Source organism: Coccidioides posadasii, chromosome 3 (genome assembly GCF_018416015.2).
Source record: "Coccidioides posadasii str. Silveira chromosome 3, complete sequence".
Lineage (NCBI taxonomy): Eukaryota > Fungi > Ascomycota > Eurotiomycetes > Onygenales > Onygenaceae > Coccidioides > Coccidioides posadasii.
In genome coordinates, this window is record NC_089409.1 from 1,086,352 (window position 1) to 1,105,284 (window position 18,933).

An 18,933-nucleotide genomic window follows, 5' to 3' on the forward strand; every position below is an offset into this window, starting at 1 on the left:
TGTCACGTGATGACATGGGTGGTCTTGCAGCTTGTGCGGAGCAGAAATGAGTTGGACGGAGAGTATCAACGCTCTCTTTTGAATGTGATAGCTGTTAGAACGAAGTAATCCCTTTCACCGTCAAGGATGGGCTTTTTTGAATTCCATGGCATTTCCACTGATTGCATATCTTGCCGCCGGGGCTTTTATGCCATGATTTGAATACATTTGAAATACAAAACGTAGAAAGGAAGAAATAAAATCTATTCTACATCATTGGCAGCAGGAGCTATCCCTGTAAGGCTTTCGGCATTTATGCAAACGCTAGGGCATCGTGGAAATGATTACAACCTATCTTCTCAGCCTGTACCGGAACGCCTCTCAATCTCAACTCGCCCTACGGTCCAAGTTAGCCAGGATGTTCCTTTTAATACCGAGTGTCTTCAGGCTCTTACGCTGAATCCTTTTGGCGCACTATCCCTCCTTCAGACCCCGTTTCCTTTCCCTAAACTTCTATGTCAGAATTCACCCAAGGTGCTGGAATCGCAAATTCGGGAGTGACACGCCAGACGCACCGATTCTTCTACCACTAACCGATCCAATTGGTAGAACTGGCTGATAACTGTCTGTCTCTGTATAAAGGATTAGCATCATCGTTTATAGGATATGCACACCTGCCAGTAACTGCTTGGACTGTCCCATGACGTCCTGTAACTTAGATGGGTACAATAAGCATACTGGAGTGCCTGCTCACCTTCATCATCCGCAAATCTTGTATACCCTTTTGTAGCAGCTCCTGTATCTTGCGCTCTTCCGTCTCTTGTTGGTGTTCTCTGAAAGCATCCCGGGTCCTTCTCAATGCATATTCTCGGAAGTTGTAATTGGAAAATTGTTTGGATTGACGGAGGAGTGATCGGAACTACAGACATGCGAAATAAAAAGTGTGGTTAGCTTCCTGAACTTTTAGTCTGCAACGATGAAGCATAGCTGCCCTGCAAAGGATGGTGGAGTCATACAAGTGAGCGGGCTTGAAAAGCGGAATCTCGATGCAATCTAGCGACCGACATTATGATGGAAGGGATAAACGGAGATGCAAATCTCTTCGAGAGGCAAAGCGGTTATGATCCGGCGGTATGAATTGAATTTGAGGGTGATATGCGAGGGTATAAGATCTCCGGGCTCGATGCGCTCTCACGATAATGAGGTGCAGCGAAGTAGCGAGCGGTTAGAATGCTTCCGCCCCAAGTGAAAGAGACCAAAGCAGTTGAAGAATAACTATCGTAACGTCAGTATCAAAGGTGATAGATACATGGAAACTTCGTGGAGGGATCTCGCTGAGCAGAGCTGAAAGTTTTAAAAATAGCGCCGCGTTTCTCTGCGTCCCGGCGGAGATAAGAGTGGACTTTTAAGGCAACCCAACCTGCGGGAAAATCGCTAGCGAAATAACAAATGGGAGGCAGATGCAATCCAGTACGGGAAGAATGATTTTTTCGAGCAAATACCGAATACGCGGAAGGTGACTTTAAAAAGGAAGAAGATAGGCTCAGCGGGCTTCCGCAAAGGTTTCGGCCGTCCGCAGCGCATCTCCACCCGCCAGCATTTGTCTTTTACCAACCGCCTTCAAACTCTCCTCTTCTCCCGCCCGCTCGAAGGTGCTTCATTCTCGTCAATTCCAGACTTCATTCCAACAATGAGCGAAGCACTTCCCACCCCGCCCACTTCTCCCACGGTGTCCGCCGCTGCCGAAATACCAGATCCCCTCCAGGCTATCGACGATCTACTGGAGCGGTACCTTTACCTCCTCGATGAGCATCAGAGACTGCAACGGGAAATTGGGAATTGTCTGTCAGCCGTACGCTCTCCGCTCGCTTGTATAGGTTCTCCTCCGCAAAATTAAGCCCCAAGCTGACGCTAATATTGATAAACCGCTTGTTCTTAGGGCTTCTTCTCCATTACACGCGCAAATCACACCTGTCCACCCGGTCGCAGATATGGCGAAGACTACTATGATGAGCGTATGAAGGCAATTACGAGAGTGTACGTGCCAACGAACCAACCCCGAGTTTCTATTTCCCATCCCATCTGGTGACTTGACATGGAAGAAGGCGTCTGGACGATCTAACTTTTCTCCAATCCTGCCTTCTATAGGATCGTTACCCATTCTAAATTCGTATCGTCAGATGAAAAGCTTTCAGAAGATACCACATTGCATTGTGTTCCCAATTATTTTGAAATTACGCACGAGAAACCCGGCGACCAGAGCAGCAAAGATACCACAGGGACAAAAGATTCAGCTCTGACTCTGAAAGACCGAGCTCGCGAAGGCCAGGGCTCTGAGCAAAAAGAGCAGCTGAGGTCTTCGAACAAGCCCATTTCTTCAAACCCCTTACATTGGTTTGGCGTTCTCGTTCCTAGCGCTCTTAGAGGTGCTCAAGCATCATTTACATCTGTCGTAGACGATCAAATTCCTGCCATTGCGAACGTGATTATGGAGATGCGCAAAGTGGAACAGAGCGTGAATGATTTAAGGAAGACATTGTCTGTCGACGAGGAACCGAATATCTGAATAACCGAAGCAGAAGCAGTCAAACATGGAGCCGTTTTCGGGATCAAATCATTATTAGCCAGTGCAGGACGCTGGATGGGGTTTGTGAGCTCCTCAAGAGCTTCATGTCACTCAGTCGAGTCAAGCCTAGATACCCAAACCACAGAGCGCATATAATGGAAGCTGATATCTCTTACCTCTTGCATGATCAAAACAGCGTCTAGCGTCTTTGGGGAGATATACGTGCAAAGCGCCGATCTCCAAAAAGTCAGCTTCAATTTAGACTTAGCCACTTCATGATCGGCGAACAAACCTTCAAGCAAGAGCGATACGTCTTCAGTCATTTCAGAGCCACCATTATCATTGTCAGTGGACTGCGAACCGAAGTCTACACTGAAAACAGCTACTTGGGCAGCAAGTGAAGTGTCCTTCACTGCATGAGAAACGGCTTCTATGGCCCTTGAGAGGACATTATCGGCAGGCTCAACGACATCATCTTCAGCGATATCGAAACGGACGTATCGGGTGAGACGGTTTCCTTCATGGTCTCTGGACTTGTCTTAAGTGCTTCAGAGGCAACTAGCATCGGAAACCCCGTCGTTAATCACCATTGGCGACAGCGACCGAATCTCACATCCTCAGAACCACCGAAGATCGTTTCATCCCCCCAAAACCGATGAAACACCCCGCGAATCTTCCACAATTCCTCCATCAGTGCTCCATAATGCGGGTTCCATCTCCCCTCGACACCTGGAATAGATGCTGTCCAGCCCTCCCATTCCGCAGTAACTTTCGACGACAAGCAATATATGTCTCGCATATCATTACTTCCCGTTACTTGATCGAGATTCGGACGTCCACGGTCCCTGGGACGTCCTCTCCGTGCAATTCAACATCATCCCCTGGTCCTGACAAATTCAGCTGTTTTAACTCCAGACTCGGTCACCCAAGTGTGACTCCGCCTCATCCACGGTCACGAGTGTTTACACCTCGCACAGGTACGATTCCTGGCTCCCAGAAACAACGTATGAATGTCCATCTTCTGCCCATACAATTTACAAGTGAAATCACTGCCGTTACCACTACAATTCGTTCTATCATCACTAGCACATTTAACACCGTTCCCATCTCGGAGAGAGCAACAACAAACTCCGAGACACTAGCCCTAACTCCGTAGCGTAACTGCACCAAGTTTGGACACGCCTGCATCGCTATCCAGGAGGTGAACAAAGTATTCCCTATATACCACAATCCTCATTGCGTCCCCAGTCTCAATGCTGAGGCCCCCAGGTTGAAAAGCCCTGTTTCTGTCCCCTCGAGGAGCCCGGGGTATATCGTTTCCGCCTCACCAAGCTCCTCTGAAAATCTGGATGGACCAGAACTTTCGAACTCCCCCGGGGGGTCCCCAAGAGAAAAGTCCCACGCCGGAGAAGCTGTTTTCCCGAATCATTTACGGAGTACACCAGACTACTCCGTACATCATAGTCAACTGACAGTCTTTATTTTTCAGCTTAGACAAGCTTCTAGAAGTTAGATTAATAATTAGTTTCTCCTCCCTATGACAGACTGGATTTCTCGTCCGTCTTCTCTGTACCCATTGATCCGGAGTAATTTCTGGGAGATTGAGCTGTTTTTTAACCCTTGTCGATGTTTCAAGCCCAGGAATGGGGATGCTGCACGACAGGGACTGACACGGTGCCTCCCTGTCGAAAAGAAGTAAAGCTGAATTACCTACGTCCGATGGTGAATCAACAAGGATCGCCTTACTAGAGAAACGCCAGCTCGCATCATACAGAACCAGATCCAGAATGCCTTAAATCCACCGCCTGGTAGAAGTCTAAGGATGAGTATGTTCCCAGGCTATATACAAATCTAATCTATTTATAAAAAAAAGAAAAGAAAAGAAAAGAAAAGAAAAGAAAAGAAAAGAAAGAAAGAGAGAGAAGGAGGGGGAATGTACGGAGTATGCCAAACGAAATTAAATCCATCTCCAGCAGACCAGGTAAGAATACACGTAAGACAATGAAAATGGGACGCTAAACAGATGAGAGGCATATCGCCATAAGAATACGCCACGCCGCTCTTTTTTCATGCATTTGAGACCAAATAAACGTCATTGGACTAGCTCTGGCGGCGAAGCGCTCTCTATCAGAGTGTAAAAACATCCCACTTTCGATAGAACCTAAACTGCCCGTCTTTTGGGTTGAGCCTTTCGAAAATAAATCCAGCATTCCTTAAAAATTGTCATACGTTGGAGCAAAAGATTCCCGCCATAGCTTGGAGACATAAAAAACCATGCAAATTGAGAGTGCATAATTCATTTTCGCGGCGCCGTTCTCATGAATGCCGCGGAGTTGCGCACCATGACCAAGCCATCACCAAAGTATAAATTATAAGGCGGCCGGAGCGAGGGAACTCCTTGGCCTGTCGCAGAGTTAATCGCGGGATATTGCGTAGAGGACGGGTTGCGCCCTCTGGATTTTGTCAACTTTGGGTGGAGGAGGATATCGGAATATCGGAAAACCCCAACTCTTGCTATGCGGTCATGAAACGGGATCTCGCCGGCGTCATATCCGTACGAAAGTGGCGTTCGCGTGCTGGTGAAGAAACGGGGAGAAACCGCATAATAATCTATTCCCAACAACACCAACTCTTGGTTAGGTTCGTAGCACTCCCTCAAACGCACGGTTGCACAGCTTTAGGAGTCCGAACTCCGGAGTTTATAGGATATACTCCCTCAAGCCATCGAATAATTCTACTGTTAATAAGCGGATCACGGTGACTGAACACCTGCCATGCATTGATTCGCTGCACGACCTCTTTGGACGGGCACAAAGAAACCCCGGAAAGTGGCACCATTGGAGGCGGCATGCATTCTTGCGATCCGGTAAAAAGGCGTGGGGGAACAGTAGTCCAAGTTTTCTGGCTAGATGATACGGGTTGTCGCATCGATAAACATGGATCAGTCGTTTCGAGGCGTGGCTCTACCGATGGGTTTGGGCAAGGAGTGTGCTTTGTGTCCTCACCGACGGGATCTACCGTCAATATCCGTGGTGTCATGGGTTAGAAAGCTGAGAACAGATCATAAAGCCAAGGGCTCGGAAATTCATATAGGAGATGCTGGCACACCTTGAAAGGGGGGCATCCTTTTCAACATTTTTGCAAATATACGATCAAGGTTCCACTTCAGGTTCTGATTCTGGGCTCCTACTCGCAATCCAGGGTGAAACTTTGTAAGATCGTCAGCAATCAGGGATCAGACCTTCAAGAGTGCGCTCGGCCAAAGAGTCAGTAGGGGAGTGTAGAACGGATAAGAATATGAGAGTCTTCTTCCTGGCATCAGGGGAGAAGAGTACTGACGAGACTTGCAGTGGGAAGGACTGCTTGTCACTCTGACAATCGCCCCCATGGCTTCAGCTCATAGTGGGGGAAAGACCATTGCAGACGAGAGAAAGAACCAACAGCAAATCGATCAGCTCCAGACAATGGAAAAAGACCGGCGAGACGGCGAGCGGAAGCCGGAAGCGAGCAGAGACGCCCGCCCTGCAGTCCATGTCGCGATCTACAGCCGGTGCTGAGGCTGAAATAAGGAGCATCACCTGACTCTGTCTAGTTTGTTCTTTGCAGCAGCCTTAAAAATTTCCTTATCTGAACAATGCTGGAAGACATCGTCTTCGGGCAGATGCTCAGCACAGTGCTCGACTCTCTGACCGTCTTGACAAACGATCGCGGCCGAGCTCGCAGTTAGTTCAGCTTGTTAGTGCATTTAGTTGACTAGCGTCCAGTACCGACGTGATAAGTATGCCCGCTATTTCCCCGCAGCTTTCCAGGTCTCGGCAAAAGCACGCTGCAACTTCCGATCGCCAACCACACACGAGTTAACTCGGAGCTCTTCGGCCGCTCTCCGGCGGCCCTCATCTAAAGTAATTCCTGTGATTCGAGAGTAATTCTCGAATAGTCTCTTCGACTTCGCAAAAAAAGACATATGAAGGGAGTGCTTCTTTGGAGGACGAGAGGGCTATATTTCTCTGTGCATTGCGAAGACCAAAGGACGGCTGATTGACGAATTGATTGCGCACCTGAGGCTTTGCGGGATGCTGTTTCAACCTTAAACGAGCCTTTGGAGCCACTTACAATCGCCGTGGATTTCCACACGGGGGATCGAAGTGGGCTAGGAAGTAACAAGTTAGGACATCCAATCCCTGACCAATGGGCGGATCGTGGACATGGAACTGGTGGCATGATCCCTGAGGAACCGTGTTTCAGAGCAAATTAGGGAAGGGAGGTTTTGACGCTAGAAGCTCACGAGAATATTGGCAGTGTCAAGCATCATGCCGTTCCATCTGGGGCGTGTCTTCAGCCCGCAAATCTCTTCATCTGTCAAACGTCTCTTGACTATACCCGTCTCTCTTCGTCGAATTTTTCTTTCATTCCTTCGTCAGAGCTCGACGCTCGCTTTTGAATATCCGTTGTGAGCTCCCGGCCGGGCCTCTCGAGGAGCCAATTGGTCGCTTGAGACAGAAGGGAGTGATATATCACCTTCCTTGTTTGCACTTAAACAGCTCTGAGACGTCAAAGGTTTGACCTTGGAGGGTATGTGAACTTTCGAAGTCCGCTCTTTTCCTCGCCCAAGTCGCTCGTTTTGCAATCTTTATCAAAAGTCGCTCGTTCTTTCTTGGTATGTTATGCACTCTCATCATCCTCAACGCTCCATGAATGTGCAGTCAAGGTGGTTCAGACCTTGGCCTCTCTGATAGATGTTTAACCGCGAATTGTGCCACCTTCTATGGATTGCTAGGCCAGTCTGGCTCCTAATATTCGCATTAACAGGTGTTGGCCCTGGACAATGGGCTTCAAGCGTATATGCAGTTCTGTTCGCCAATTTGCTGACTTGTAGCTAGAACCTGCCCGTGTATCTCTGCCGGACAACTCCATTCCTTTTATTTCTATTCGAAGTTTCCTAAGATTTCGGTGCAGCTGCTGGACGCTTGCCGCTATTGTTTCGACTCAATCCGCTACTTTATCCACGTGGCTTTGACTTGAAGAGCAAAGTTGCCATCAAGTCTTGGAGCTGGCATTGTGATTAAGGCGGTTACGGTTGATCCCTTCGAAGGAGACGTCGTTTCACATCTTCATCCATTTCGTAACGCCTGGTTGATCCGGGAATATCCTATTCTGCGACCAGGTATCTGAAATTCGATATGCCATTTATATTACATCAACATTTATCAATCAATCTGCGTTTCGATTGGTAATCGTGAGACGAGTGTTGTGTTGCATAGAGGAATATCGGCTAGGGCTCGTGAGTCGAAATGAATGACACGCGATATGAAGGTGCCAACCATGGTGGAAAGGGCTCTGTACGGCGAGCAAGGGAAATGGTGCAAGTGGGTTTATCAGCAAATGGATACTCTGATAATGGACGGGGTCGAGGAAATCCGGCACCCCATCGTCTTCCTGTGAAGCGACCTCCTCCGGTTCCAGCGGCGTTTCCGCCAGGCGAACAGGGGAATAGAGGCCCAAATATGGCGCCTTCGCAGATGTCCCAATGGCCTCTTCCCGGTAATCACGCGGGATCGTTGGAAATGAATAGGTTTCCCGACAATGGGCCTGCACCCTATAGACCAGGCGCCCAAAGACCCCAACGCCCTCCACGGCCAGAACCTCAAAATGTTCCTTCACCACTGGATGCATCGAGAATGCGAGACTATAACCCAAATATACCATATAATCAGCCTCCGAACGGCCTGGAATATCAATATGAGGATCCTCCACGACAGTACGTACGAGACTTTACATCCGTTTCTGACCAAGAGAAATCTCCGGATACATTCTCGGATCCTTTCAGCTCCCCCGAACTATCGCCTGACGAAGGCTACCAGCAAAGAAATCAATATCTATGGCCTCCGTCCTCTCGACGTGGAGCGAGTTCCTTTTATGCAAACAACTCCAACATCTCTCCCATTCAAGAAGAATCTGTAGAGAGTTCTCCCCGGATCCCTGTCTCGTATGCATCAAGCAAAGTCATTCCTTCTAGCTGGGGGACTGCACCAATTGAAGCAGGCTCCGTCGATTCTCCAAAAAGAGACTCGTTTGTCGCCAATGACCGCGATGGCGAGGAGGGACTCGTACGCCAGGCGAGCGTAGGAAAGCGAGCAAAGCCATCCCTTCGAACCATTAATAAACCACAAAGCGGCCAAAATATGGACAACGAAAGTCGACGCGTGAAGTCTCAAAGTGGCGGCGAGGGGAAGAAAAATGATGGCGCTACCAGCCCTCGTGCAGATGCAGCTGCGGGAATGGCCCCCAACACTACAGACGCAAGGAGAAACCAACAAAGGGCCTTTGGCCCGCACAATGCAACACGGTTTAGCTCCGATTCTGCCTCCTCCGAGTCCTCTTTTGACGACCTGGAAAAACTGCCCCTCCCAACAACGCGACTTCCGACTTCCCTCTCCGAGGAGGAATTGAAAGAGCTCCAACTTAATCATGGAACCCGTGCTGTTCCTGATTCAGGCCTCAATAGGCTTGACCTGAAGAGACCTCCTCCACTAAATATTGATGCTGTTCGCGACGCCGAGGCGCGGGGCAGTCTTACTAGTCTTCCAGATCTTATACGACGTGCCACCAAGCTGGCATCGAATTTAGACCGTGGAAGGACAGCAAGTAGACTTGGAATGCTCGATATGCTGAATGGGAGCAGCGATCTTAGCAGCGGACGCGCAAGAAACTCGGGATCCATATCTGATATCCTCGCATCATTTCCCCCTCCTGGCCCCATCGGTACTCCAACTGCCGGTTCTCGGGGTTCTGCAGCCTTTAACAATCGTGCGAATCCAAACGCAACCCTTCCAGAAAGCGCCCCGGAAGCGCCCAAAAGGGCAGAGATTTGCTGTGGGATGTCTCGTCGCACATTTGTTTTCATCATTTTTATTTTGTTTCTTCTTATTTCCTCTGCAGTGATCATACCTGTTGTTCTCATCGTCCTTCCCCAGGAAAGGGATAAAGAGAATTCAAACCGACCTACGGCGGCACCAAGCGCATGTGAGACATTACATCCCTGCTTAAATGGCGGCGTCAGTATTGGACGCGAGGGCTCATGTGGATGTGTCTGCGTGAATGGATTCCGAGGCCCGAGATGTGCTCTCCCTGGTGATAGCAGCTGTACTTCCGTCGATATCAACGAGGACTATCAAAATGCGACTGTGGGCGATGCGCTTCCGCGACTCTTTGAACAGTCTGAGGCCAATTTCAGCATTCCTTTGAACGCTTCGAAGATCCTGGGATTGTTCAACGAAGAGGATTTGTCCTGCACTAGCGAGAACGCACTGGTTACTTTCAATGGAGCCAACGGAAAGCGTCATTTCGTCATCCCTGACTTTGATGCCTCGGGTTTGGGTACCGACGATGATTCTTTAACCCCCCATATGCACCATGGTCGCAACCATCTCCCTATTACTCGCCGGGATGACCAAGCCGCTACTCCAACGAGCTCCCTTCCTCTTGACTCTCAACCAGGTGGTGCGACTCCAGAATCCAGAAGAACAAGCCAAGCTCCTTTACCACCCGAGGTTCCAGACTTCGGTCGCATAGCTGTCCTATTCATCTTCCAATTAACTGAGGAGCTTCGGAGTGCTACCGGTGCGCATGACGCGATCCAGGGTTTATTGCGAATCGCGAGAAGCGACCCTGACGTTGCCCTGCAGGAACCTATGACTTGGAAATACGGTGACCATTCGATATCGCTAAATTTTAGGGATTTTTCGATCCACCTGGGAGATGGTACTGTTCTCGGGGGCGGCCAAGATCAGGATCATTCGGAAAGCCCTCAGAAGGCAGATATCTAATGTTCTTCTTTCGGTTAATATTTGACTCTATCGCTTTGATATCGCTTCGCTGTTTAAATGATGTTAGCTGCCTGCGCTGGCTGACGCCACAGCGTTGGTCTCTTCCAGACTACCCGTCCTTTTGCCTTCTCAATTATTTCTGTATTATCTTTTTGTCGCAGCTGCTGCGTTTCCCCTAGAGGGTTTTCCCAACCCTTTTCATTTCTTTTCGTATGTGCCCGCTTCTCTTCCTTCTAAACTCTCCCAATTTATTCACTATTGCCATTTCCGAACATAGGTCATTTACAGTCCATGGCTTTACTGGATTTGAGTGCATTTTGCTGCTGATTGTCCCTCAACCCTCTCTACTGTCCTTGTATAGCTGTACAGTTGTTTGTATATATAAGCTCTTACTATCTACCTTTGTTGGCACATCGCAGTGTATACAGTTGTCCTTCTGCCCTGGTTATATATAGTTGTCCGGGGTATGAACATAAGCTTTATCCGTCATAATGGGAGTATCTCCTCGAGAAGTTTGTTCTTGACGTGACGGCTATGGACGCAAATATTGCAGGAAAATATTCAGAAGTTTACTCAACAGAATTAAAAGGTGCACACCCTCAACTCTACCATTGCAATGCACTTTCGAAGGTATGTATGGACACAGGAGCTGTACCCCACGGTTCCTCGTGATATCGTCGTTCATCCGATTTTTCTGGCTTGCTGGGCCCTGGCTCTGGACACTCTGCCACAGGGAAAAGTTTTGACTCTGGTTCCCCCGCGTTGGGCGCAGTCGTGTCTTGCGGTGAGGGTAAAATCTCCATTGGGTCTGTGACCGTGTCCTGCCTCTGATGCCCGGTGCTTTTTTTCAGTGTGTGCATTGACAATGATGATTGCCCAGACCCTCTCCTTGTATGCCGTCGAAACGCCGAATGATCGGACAAGGGACGCTCTCGACTCAGACGATGGTCTCTCCTTCTGCAAGATTTCATTTCACTGAAACTTTCTTCATATTGCGAAGGTATCCTCGAATCTCGTGGACTTACGGAATACCCTCGAAAAGTTGGCTTCGCATCGGACCCTTCGTACGCGGCTATGAACGGTTTCAAGCATGGAATTGTGTTGGCTACTAGAAGATATCCTAGCTGGATTTGAGCACAAATGGTGGTGTAGGTACCGTCGTATGTAGGGTCGGTAGAATAGAATTGTTGGCGAAGGTAGTGTAGGCGTAGAATTGCCGGGACAAAAACGCTGAGGGTAAGTCAGAAAGCTGGGAATGCCGCAAGCGTACAGCTAGCAAAAATTGAAGGGTGGATCACTTACACAATACGGGAACTTAATGCTAATATGATTTGGAGTTTCTGTCTCCTGGAGATCTGGATATCGTGAACAAGAATGATAGACGTCGCGGCTGTGACCAATTCAATAAACATGTCAAGTCCGCCGATGATCTCCCAGCGACGAAGCTAGAGAAGGAGTTAGCAGGCCAAGGAGACTTCTAGGGTGTAGCTAAGATTCTCACAAGTATGGAACATTTCGCAGTGATATCGATCCATGGATCGTCGGTATCACATCGTAGAGAAACAAGTAAAAGGGAGGAAACCGTCCATATTGTCGCAATTGACACCACAGTCCAGACAGCGAAGAGCAGTATTCGACCAGGAGATATGCGTAGGTAGAAAAAAGATCCCGAGCATTTGGAAATGTACAGGGTAAATATGTACAGGATGTCGGCTACATATGCGGCCTGCAGTCGTCAGTAAACCATCAAATTTTAAGGGAGGAAAGGGAGTCAGACCTTTAGCATCGGACCATGAGGATAAGAATCTAAAAGTTCATGTATTTTACCCCATCCATGGTGAACTTGAAGAAACACAAACGAGGATTGAATGCAGAAGATAAGCTGTGATCGAAGTCAGCGATATGCTCTCACGGGCATGCATGTAGGCGGCCGTACCGTAGCTGCCAGGAGCAAGATATCATCCAGTTTGATTGTTCGCCTGATAATTTGAATATACGTTCGAATAACTAGCAGGATAAGTGCAACGCTCAAAGAAATAGATGACACCACGATTATGAGGCCCCCGCGGTCTTTGTGGTTATTGGCTGTCAACGGATCTAAGACTCCCTCAGGAAGCGAAGGCAGTGGACGAGGTGCCATCGATCATAGTGAATCTTGCAGCAAGTCCGTTGAGTCTCATAGGAAATTTATGACACGGGACAGAAAGCTGTGTGTTCAAGCGCAGGAATCATGCCCGGCACTTCCTGATGTGCCCGATCTCCTGCGGGAGAAACGATTAAGACGAGAATAACTTATGTCACACAACGTTTTCCTTAGTTTCGGAAGCCTCTTTCAAATATCTGAGGCTGCTGTACGGAGTAATAGAAGCTAATCACCTCCACCGTCGATGAGCCTGGATTCCGAAGCAGGCTTCGTCGATACATTAGTATTGAGAGCTCTGAGTAAATACTCTGTTCTGCTCAGCGATCTGAATTCCTGGGCGCATCATCACGTATGTATCCACAAAGACAGCTAATAAAATGGGCTGCATTCCGGAGATGTGCATTAAAGAGAGTGGAAATCTGCTCAGCGAGTCTGTCCGTTGTTTTATGGATGATCGCCATTGATCGAACCGGAGCGGCTGTCAGATCGCGAGGAGAGCACTGGCCCACCGAGCAACGGATCCATCGAAAAAGGTGATATCACGAATGGGAAAGAAATGTTTGTGACTTGGATTGGCGATGGCTTTCCGGATTGCGCCGCATCTGCGCAGTCCCTTCGACGATCGGTCAGTCAAATGCTGATACGATTGGCTTAACTCAGGGTCGCTTGGGGCCAACTGCACCCAGAGGAACTCGGGGACACTCCATCTTCTTGGTCTGAGAAACCCAGAATATTGCCCATTTCGAGGGTTTGTCCTCTTTGGGGTCATCGCTTTTCCGAGGAATCGGTGCGTTAAGACTCTTTCAACGAGGCGAGCGACGTTACATTGAGCACAACTCAACATTTTGCGTTCTCGTACGCCAGACCTCGAATTATTCGCGTCGCACCCGCAGAGGATGTTGGGCAGGTACTCCATATTCACACCGATGGCCAAGGAGGCTCCCAGGCTCGCCAGACACCGCCAACTGTCAACTAGCATCCGTTGCAGGCGTTCCCGGGGGCAGCTGTGCGAGGATCCTCTTGTCTCCAGACTCTGGGCTGCAATGGACTCTTGGGTCTGTGGCGTCTTTTGTCGTTGCACAGACTCGGGATCTCGACCCATTTGCAATGATCAGCATTAGTTCTTGCTGCTTGGGAATCAATTCGTCGGGGCGGTTCAGGTGGACGGTCCACCGGCGCAAGAATGGCGTGAACTCTCAACCGCTCTACTGCTCCGGCGATAAGGATTGCCCAATTGCCAGCCGAGGAGAAGGGCAAACGTTGCCTGACGCCAAACTACGATGGAGTCCTTCCCGGCTGACCTTATGTCTCTCTTCAGAGTTGCAGATCCCGTCCGGTGCTTGAACTTGGGGAGGAGGTTTTCGAACGCAAGCGACGGGCTGATAATCTTGCTTCTAAATTTTCAATTAAGTCGATGGATAGCTACTGAAAGCAACCCAGCCTTGGAGGCTGTCCCATGGAGATCTCAGATCGATCTTGCACTTGAACTCTACTGCATGGACATATGAAGAAGCATGCATACCGCCTCTTGCTAGCCGCTATTCCTATTTTCGCCGATAAGCATACGTTTCCCCGGGTAATCAGGCCTGGCCACTCTTGCACAGTCTCTCTCTGTTTTCACGATAGCATCCATTTTCAAGTCATGCGGGTTGATGGTTAGAATTATATCAAGTCGAACCGAGTTCGCTTGAAGGATACTTCTTCCCGATCACGGTGGATGCCGAAGCTGTTCAATATGGTTTCGCCGCCGGGTTCATCTACGGATGAGCCCAAATCTCCATATCTACATCCATCAGCAAGCTCTCTCGAATATAGCTTAAATGCAGCTGAAACTACTGATGGCGATGACTTTGTGTCTCCCTTTCAAGGTCATACCAGGAATGACCAGAGAGACATGATGCGTATGGGGAAGAACCAAGAGTTTGCGGTTCGTTCAATCTACATCTCTTTTGCCTCGGACATTATGCCAGTCATGGCATCATATCTGAGGCGTTTGACTTGCTCTTCCTCATGGAAGTGAGCATACTTTGGGCTTGATGTCTAACTTTGGATAGAGGATGTATCGACCAGTGGCTGCTTTGAGCTTCTCGATAGTCCTCGGTGCCACCTGGGAGTTCATGTTACTGTATGTATTTTTGACCCTGCACTTTACTTATATCAACTTCCGCCAAATTTATCTCCCTCCGCCTCGCTAAATGTTTTCCAGTTCTCAGCATGAGGGACTCAATGATGGCGGAGTTGCCGGGCTATTCTGGTCCTACGTATGGACTTTCATTGGATTCGGGTTTTGTGTATATTCTATGGCAGAAATGGCGTCTATGTTAGTTGAGTCATCTCATATAACGCCTAGCTGGTCCCCGAAGCTGACATGCCTCGAATCCAGGGCACCCATTTCCGGAGGACAGTATCACTGGGTTTCTGAATTCGCCTCCCCAAAATATCAGCGGTTCCTGAGTTATATTACGGGTAAGTTTAACATCATTATTCTTGACGGTGACGACTAAATACCGAGTCTAATCCGAGGCTATTAGGGTGGATGTCAGTGCTGGCATGGCAAGCTGGAGCGGCAGCCGGACCTTTCTTGGCCGGAACCCTCATTCAAGGCCTGATAATCCTCCACCGTCCAAGCTACGAACCAGCGCGATGGCAAGGTACCCTTCTCGTGTGTGCGATGGCCTTCTGTATCTACGTTGTCAATGTTTGGTTTGCGCGCGCAATGCCTATGATTCAGAATATTCTCCTGGTCCTACATGTTTTGGGCTTCCTGATCGTTATCATTGTCCTCTGGGCGATGGCACCACGCAACTCCCCGAGGACGGTTTTCACGGCATTTACCGATAGGGGAGGATGGTCAACAATTGGGCTCAGCTTAATGGTTGGCCAGATTACTGCAATTTATGGTTCGCTAAGTATGCGTAAAGTCACCCCAAAGGGTCTGTGTGACTTTTGCATGGACGCTAATTTTATGTGTCTATAGCATCAGATGCCACTGCACACATGGCGGAAGAGGTGAGAGATGCATCGCGACATGTCCCACGAGCAATGGCCTGGGGCTATATAATAAACTGCATCATGGGCATAATTCTCCTGGTCACCTACCTTTTCGCCCTTCCGTCCGTTGGCGCTGCTATCGAGAATCCGACCTCCTTTCCTTTTCTCTATGTTTTTGGAGGTGCTTTAGCACCTTCAGGAGTGACTATACTTGCCGGTGTGGTCTTGCTCCTCGTCTTTTCGAGTAACATTACATATGGTGCTGCAGCATCACGCCAAACATTCTCTTTCGCCCGCGATCATGGTCTTCCCTTCTCAGAATGGCTCGCAGCTGTGCACGACACCAAACATATCCCTACTAACTCCATCCTTTTTACCTGCATCTTCACTAGCCTTCTCTCGTTAATATATATCGGTTCTGAAGTCGCCTTCAATGCTATCATTTCCCTCTACGCCGGCTCTCTCATGTTCACTTATGCCTTCTCCGTTGGCTCCGTTCTCTACCAACGAATCTACCACCCAGCCCAATTGCCACCGGCATCCTGGAGCCTCGGGAAACGAGGCGGTCCCATTGTGAATGCAATCTCACTTTTATACATCATCTTTGCGCTGTTTTGGTGCTTCTGGCCGAATAAAAGTTTTGTCACAGTGGATAATTTTAACTGGGGAGTTGTCATGTTTCTTGCTGTTGCGTGTGCTAGCCTCGTCATGTACTTTGTTCAGGGACGGAAAGTGTACGAGGGACCTGTGAGCACGGTCATTGGAAGATACTAGATAGTGGTTGAGTCTCAGCCTCGACTGTTTGCCCGTTTTATGTCCCAGTCGTTTCAACTAGATGAAGAGCACGAGCTCAGGCTTCTGTGGTTTTCCTTCATTTTCGAAAATTGCGTGGCACGATTGACACCGCACGAATCGGCCTGAAATAAAGAAGATAATGATTTATGTTGCATTCCTTTTTATCATCTTTTTGTTCCCCTAAATGTACAAGGCATATTTGGGATTGGATCTTGCATAAGAAGCCACGGGTGGCTCTTTGGATAGGCTATTGGATATGATGGGCATTTTTTATTTTTTGCATTCGTTAAGAGACATTTTGTTCTGCTAAAAATGTTCATAAGTTTACATTCGAGGAAGAACGGGAAATGTACGTCACAGCACTGATACAGAGATTACTGGCAGGGACAAAATGCGATCTTTCACTTTTGTTTTACGGTGTGCAGATCGCAACCTTTCGACCAAGCGAGTCGCAACTTAGTTCTCGCGATTGTGTGCCCTTCCCATTTTGATAAAACATTATCATGATCTCATAGCCAGCAAGTGGCCCGGTTCAGAGATATGTCCAACTCCACAGCGTAGTTGCCTACCTCTCCCTAGCAACAGTCGTCCATGGGTTGCCGGAAGTCTGGGCAGCGGGCGACATATTGTGTAGTCCGCGGTCCTCGAAGCAAACCGACATAGAGAAGCGGACTCAACAAGGAGCAATACTGGCGACGGGCGCTGGGGCCATTCCCAAAAACGGCACGTACCGTTCCTAAGGCCTAAATTAGGTATGTAAGGACTCCATTCATCATGTGTGACTTGATGTCCCAAGATCGGCCTTCGCGCGCCTGAAGTCATATCAGATCAAACTTTGGCATATCACCTTTCTGATAGCAGTAGCTCTGTTCGCAGATGTTAAAGACATCTGGTTTTCCACTGTTCAGATAGACACAGCTTTTCAGCTGCCTGTTCTAGATGTGAAAAGGGAATCGGAGGTCGGATTCGTGGTATATTCGTGCGAGGGGGCTTTGTCTGCTGGTTTCTGCTGGTTTGCACGAGCACCGGCGGTTTCACTTCTATCCTATCGTCGATGGGGCGAAGTATGCGCTGTGTGATTTCTTGTAAAGCACCTTTCCATGGCTGACCAACGTCAGTGTACAAGTCAACCCAATGTGGATCAGTATTATGTCAAGCACGTTTCTTCTGTTGAGACGCGTGATGGCGGCTTGGCAATGTGTCTTCGTGCACCGCACGCAAAAATTTCGAGAATCAACGATCAATTGTACATGGCCATTGAAACTTCATCAATACCAGGATTTTCCAGGCATAATCCCCGAAATTCTGTGATAAGCTTGCTTTGCCCCTCATATACCTTGTTAACAGTGAGATAATGGGAATAAACAAAGGGAAAAAGTCAAAGAAGATTAACAATGGACCCGAACATTGCATGGTGTCCAGCTTCCCCAATGGGCTGCATATCCTACAGGGCTATGTGATGATCACTTTGGCCATGCGAGCAAGAAGGCGCATGGCACTGATTCACCCTGGCCCTTGTGGGTTGCATGGTAACACAGGCACAAGATCCATCCCCATCGCATTCTTGAAATGAACTGTCTTTCCAGTTTCATGATAATGAAAACTGTTCAAGTCCACGTACCGAATGTGCACAGAGACCACTAGTTATTGGTAGGAGTTGCCGAGCTGCAGTTGGCATTGGCCACATTGTGTAGAAAACCAAGGATAATGCTTGAAAGACCAGCGGTGATATAAAACTGTTTTTAATCGCCAGCCGGTCGTTATCACCTGGATATTCCATTGATAAATCTCCGAACTTGAAATGTCCACATCCATCTGGCATCCGTTTATAATCATGATTCCAAATGTTCCTTATGACAGGTACCTTTCCCACAATGCCGATGCATCCGGAAGGAAACGGATCATCACTATCCTTTGAATCTCGAGGTGATATCTGTGCGTTACATCTGGGATTTGAAGACTGCATATTCGGAGTTCTTCCTACTCGAAGAGATATGAACTTCCAGTATCAGGTTCGGAAGAATTCCTATTGGGCCTTATGCTTTCTGGGGAAACCACGGCGATCGTCCAGCAGGCCCGGGCCCCGGTTTGGAGATATGCACAGAGGAGACAGAGCATGCGAACAGAGTATTTGGCCCGTTCCTGGATTTCTTTTGGTAATAAGCTGGGGTTCGGTAAAACCCTTGAGCAACCTGGCAGGGATTCAGAACACTGTGCTGGTGCACATTGGAATCGGGAAGATCAAAGAGCGAGACATCGCCCCGTCGAATATCCCACGCAAAATCGACAACAGTATACAGGTGGCCTCGAATTTAAGGTCAAACAACCCTCCGGTAACACCCGGTGATCCAACAGAAACATACATATGCAGCTCACATTTCGCAAACCGCTGCCAATATTTTCTGCAGGCTCCGTATTTCGACTCGTATCGCAAAAGGGATAGAGAATGCTGACCCATGAAGAGCCTCATTCAGTACTCGCTCGGTCTCCCGATGCATCAACAGGGTATGAGGAACCTTGGGGGGCTCACTTTCTCCCCACCTCCAGACGAACAAGGCAGTCCTGGAATCCGATGCGGCCCGTTTTCACTGCCGGCATATGCCAGCGTCCCTGGCAAGAACCAGGTTCCCACG

At 48.7% G+C, this 18,933-nt stretch overlaps 7 protein-coding genes across 7 annotated transcripts; 4 read left to right on the forward strand and 3 right to left on the reverse strand.

Annotated features, from left to right (window-relative positions):
• Positions 1-251: 251 nt before the first annotated feature.
• On the reverse strand, positions 252-1,251 carry D8B26_005284 (uncharacterized protein). Its single transcript, XM_003066499.2, has 5 exons — positions 996-1,251; positions 734-898; positions 555-611; positions 435-484; positions 252-376 (listed from the first exon to the last, which is right to left on the reverse strand). Exons 1-5 carry the CDS (start codon positions 1,044-1,046, stop codon positions 367-369), a joined length of 333 nt encoding a protein of 110 aa, XP_003066545.1. The 5' UTR covers positions 1,047-1,251; the 3' UTR covers positions 252-366.
• A 324-nt stretch (positions 1,252-1,575) lies between these two features.
• On the forward strand, positions 1,576-2,714 carry D8B26_005285 (uncharacterized protein). Its single transcript, XM_003066498.2, has 3 exons — positions 1,576-1,831; positions 1,919-2,016; positions 2,128-2,714. Exons 1-3 carry the CDS (start codon positions 1,670-1,672, stop codon positions 2,543-2,545), a joined length of 678 nt encoding a protein of 225 aa, XP_003066544.1. The 5' UTR covers positions 1,576-1,669; the 3' UTR covers positions 2,546-2,714.
• Positions 2,653-3,236, reverse strand: D8B26_005286 (uncharacterized protein; the record flags this gene model as incomplete). Its single annotated transcript, XM_066124775.1, has 2 exons — positions 2,653-3,078; positions 3,159-3,236. 2 exons carry the CDS (start codon positions 3,234-3,236, stop codon positions 2,653-2,655), a joined length of 504 nt encoding a protein of 167 aa, XP_065980856.1.
• A 3,271-nt stretch (positions 3,237-6,507) lies between these two features.
• D8B26_005287 (uncharacterized protein) lies at positions 6,508-10,371 on the forward strand (the record flags this gene model as incomplete). The annotated part of the gene is made up of 3 exons (XM_003066497.2): positions 6,508-7,202; positions 7,426-9,418; positions 9,485-10,371. The coding sequence occupies exons 2-3, from the start codon at positions 7,837-7,839 to the stop codon at positions 10,369-10,371; spliced, it is 2,469 nt and encodes an 822-aa protein (XP_003066543.1). The 5' UTR covers positions 6,508-7,202; positions 7,426-7,836.
• Positions 10,372-10,669: 298 nt separating this feature from the next.
• On the reverse strand, positions 10,670-13,127 carry D8B26_005288 (uncharacterized protein). Its single transcript, XM_003066496.2, has 5 exons — positions 12,308-13,127; positions 12,149-12,253; positions 11,873-12,097; positions 11,674-11,816; positions 10,670-11,601 (listed from the first exon to the last, which is right to left on the reverse strand). Exons 1-5 carry the CDS (start codon positions 12,509-12,511, stop codon positions 10,977-10,979), a joined length of 1,302 nt encoding a protein of 433 aa, XP_003066542.2. The 5' UTR covers positions 12,512-13,127; the 3' UTR covers positions 10,670-10,976.
• Positions 13,128-13,856: 729 nt separating this feature from the next.
• D8B26_005289 (uncharacterized protein) lies at positions 13,857-16,709 on the forward strand. Its single transcript, XM_003066495.2, has 6 exons — positions 13,857-14,441; positions 14,569-14,639; positions 14,721-14,834; positions 14,898-14,980; positions 15,046-15,423; positions 15,492-16,709. Exons 1-6 carry the CDS (start codon positions 14,232-14,234, stop codon positions 16,277-16,279), a joined length of 1,644 nt encoding a protein of 547 aa, XP_003066541.1. The 5' UTR covers positions 13,857-14,231; the 3' UTR covers positions 16,280-16,709.
• Positions 16,710-18,338: 1,629 nt separating this feature from the next.
• D8B26_005290 (uncharacterized protein) lies at positions 18,339-18,647 on the forward strand (the record flags this gene model as incomplete). The annotated part of the gene is made up of 1 exon (XM_066124776.1): positions 18,339-18,647. The coding sequence occupies one exon, from the start codon at positions 18,339-18,341 to the stop codon at positions 18,645-18,647; it is 309 nt and encodes a 102-aa protein (XP_065980857.1).
• Between the last annotated feature and the right edge of the window lie 286 nt (positions 18,648-18,933).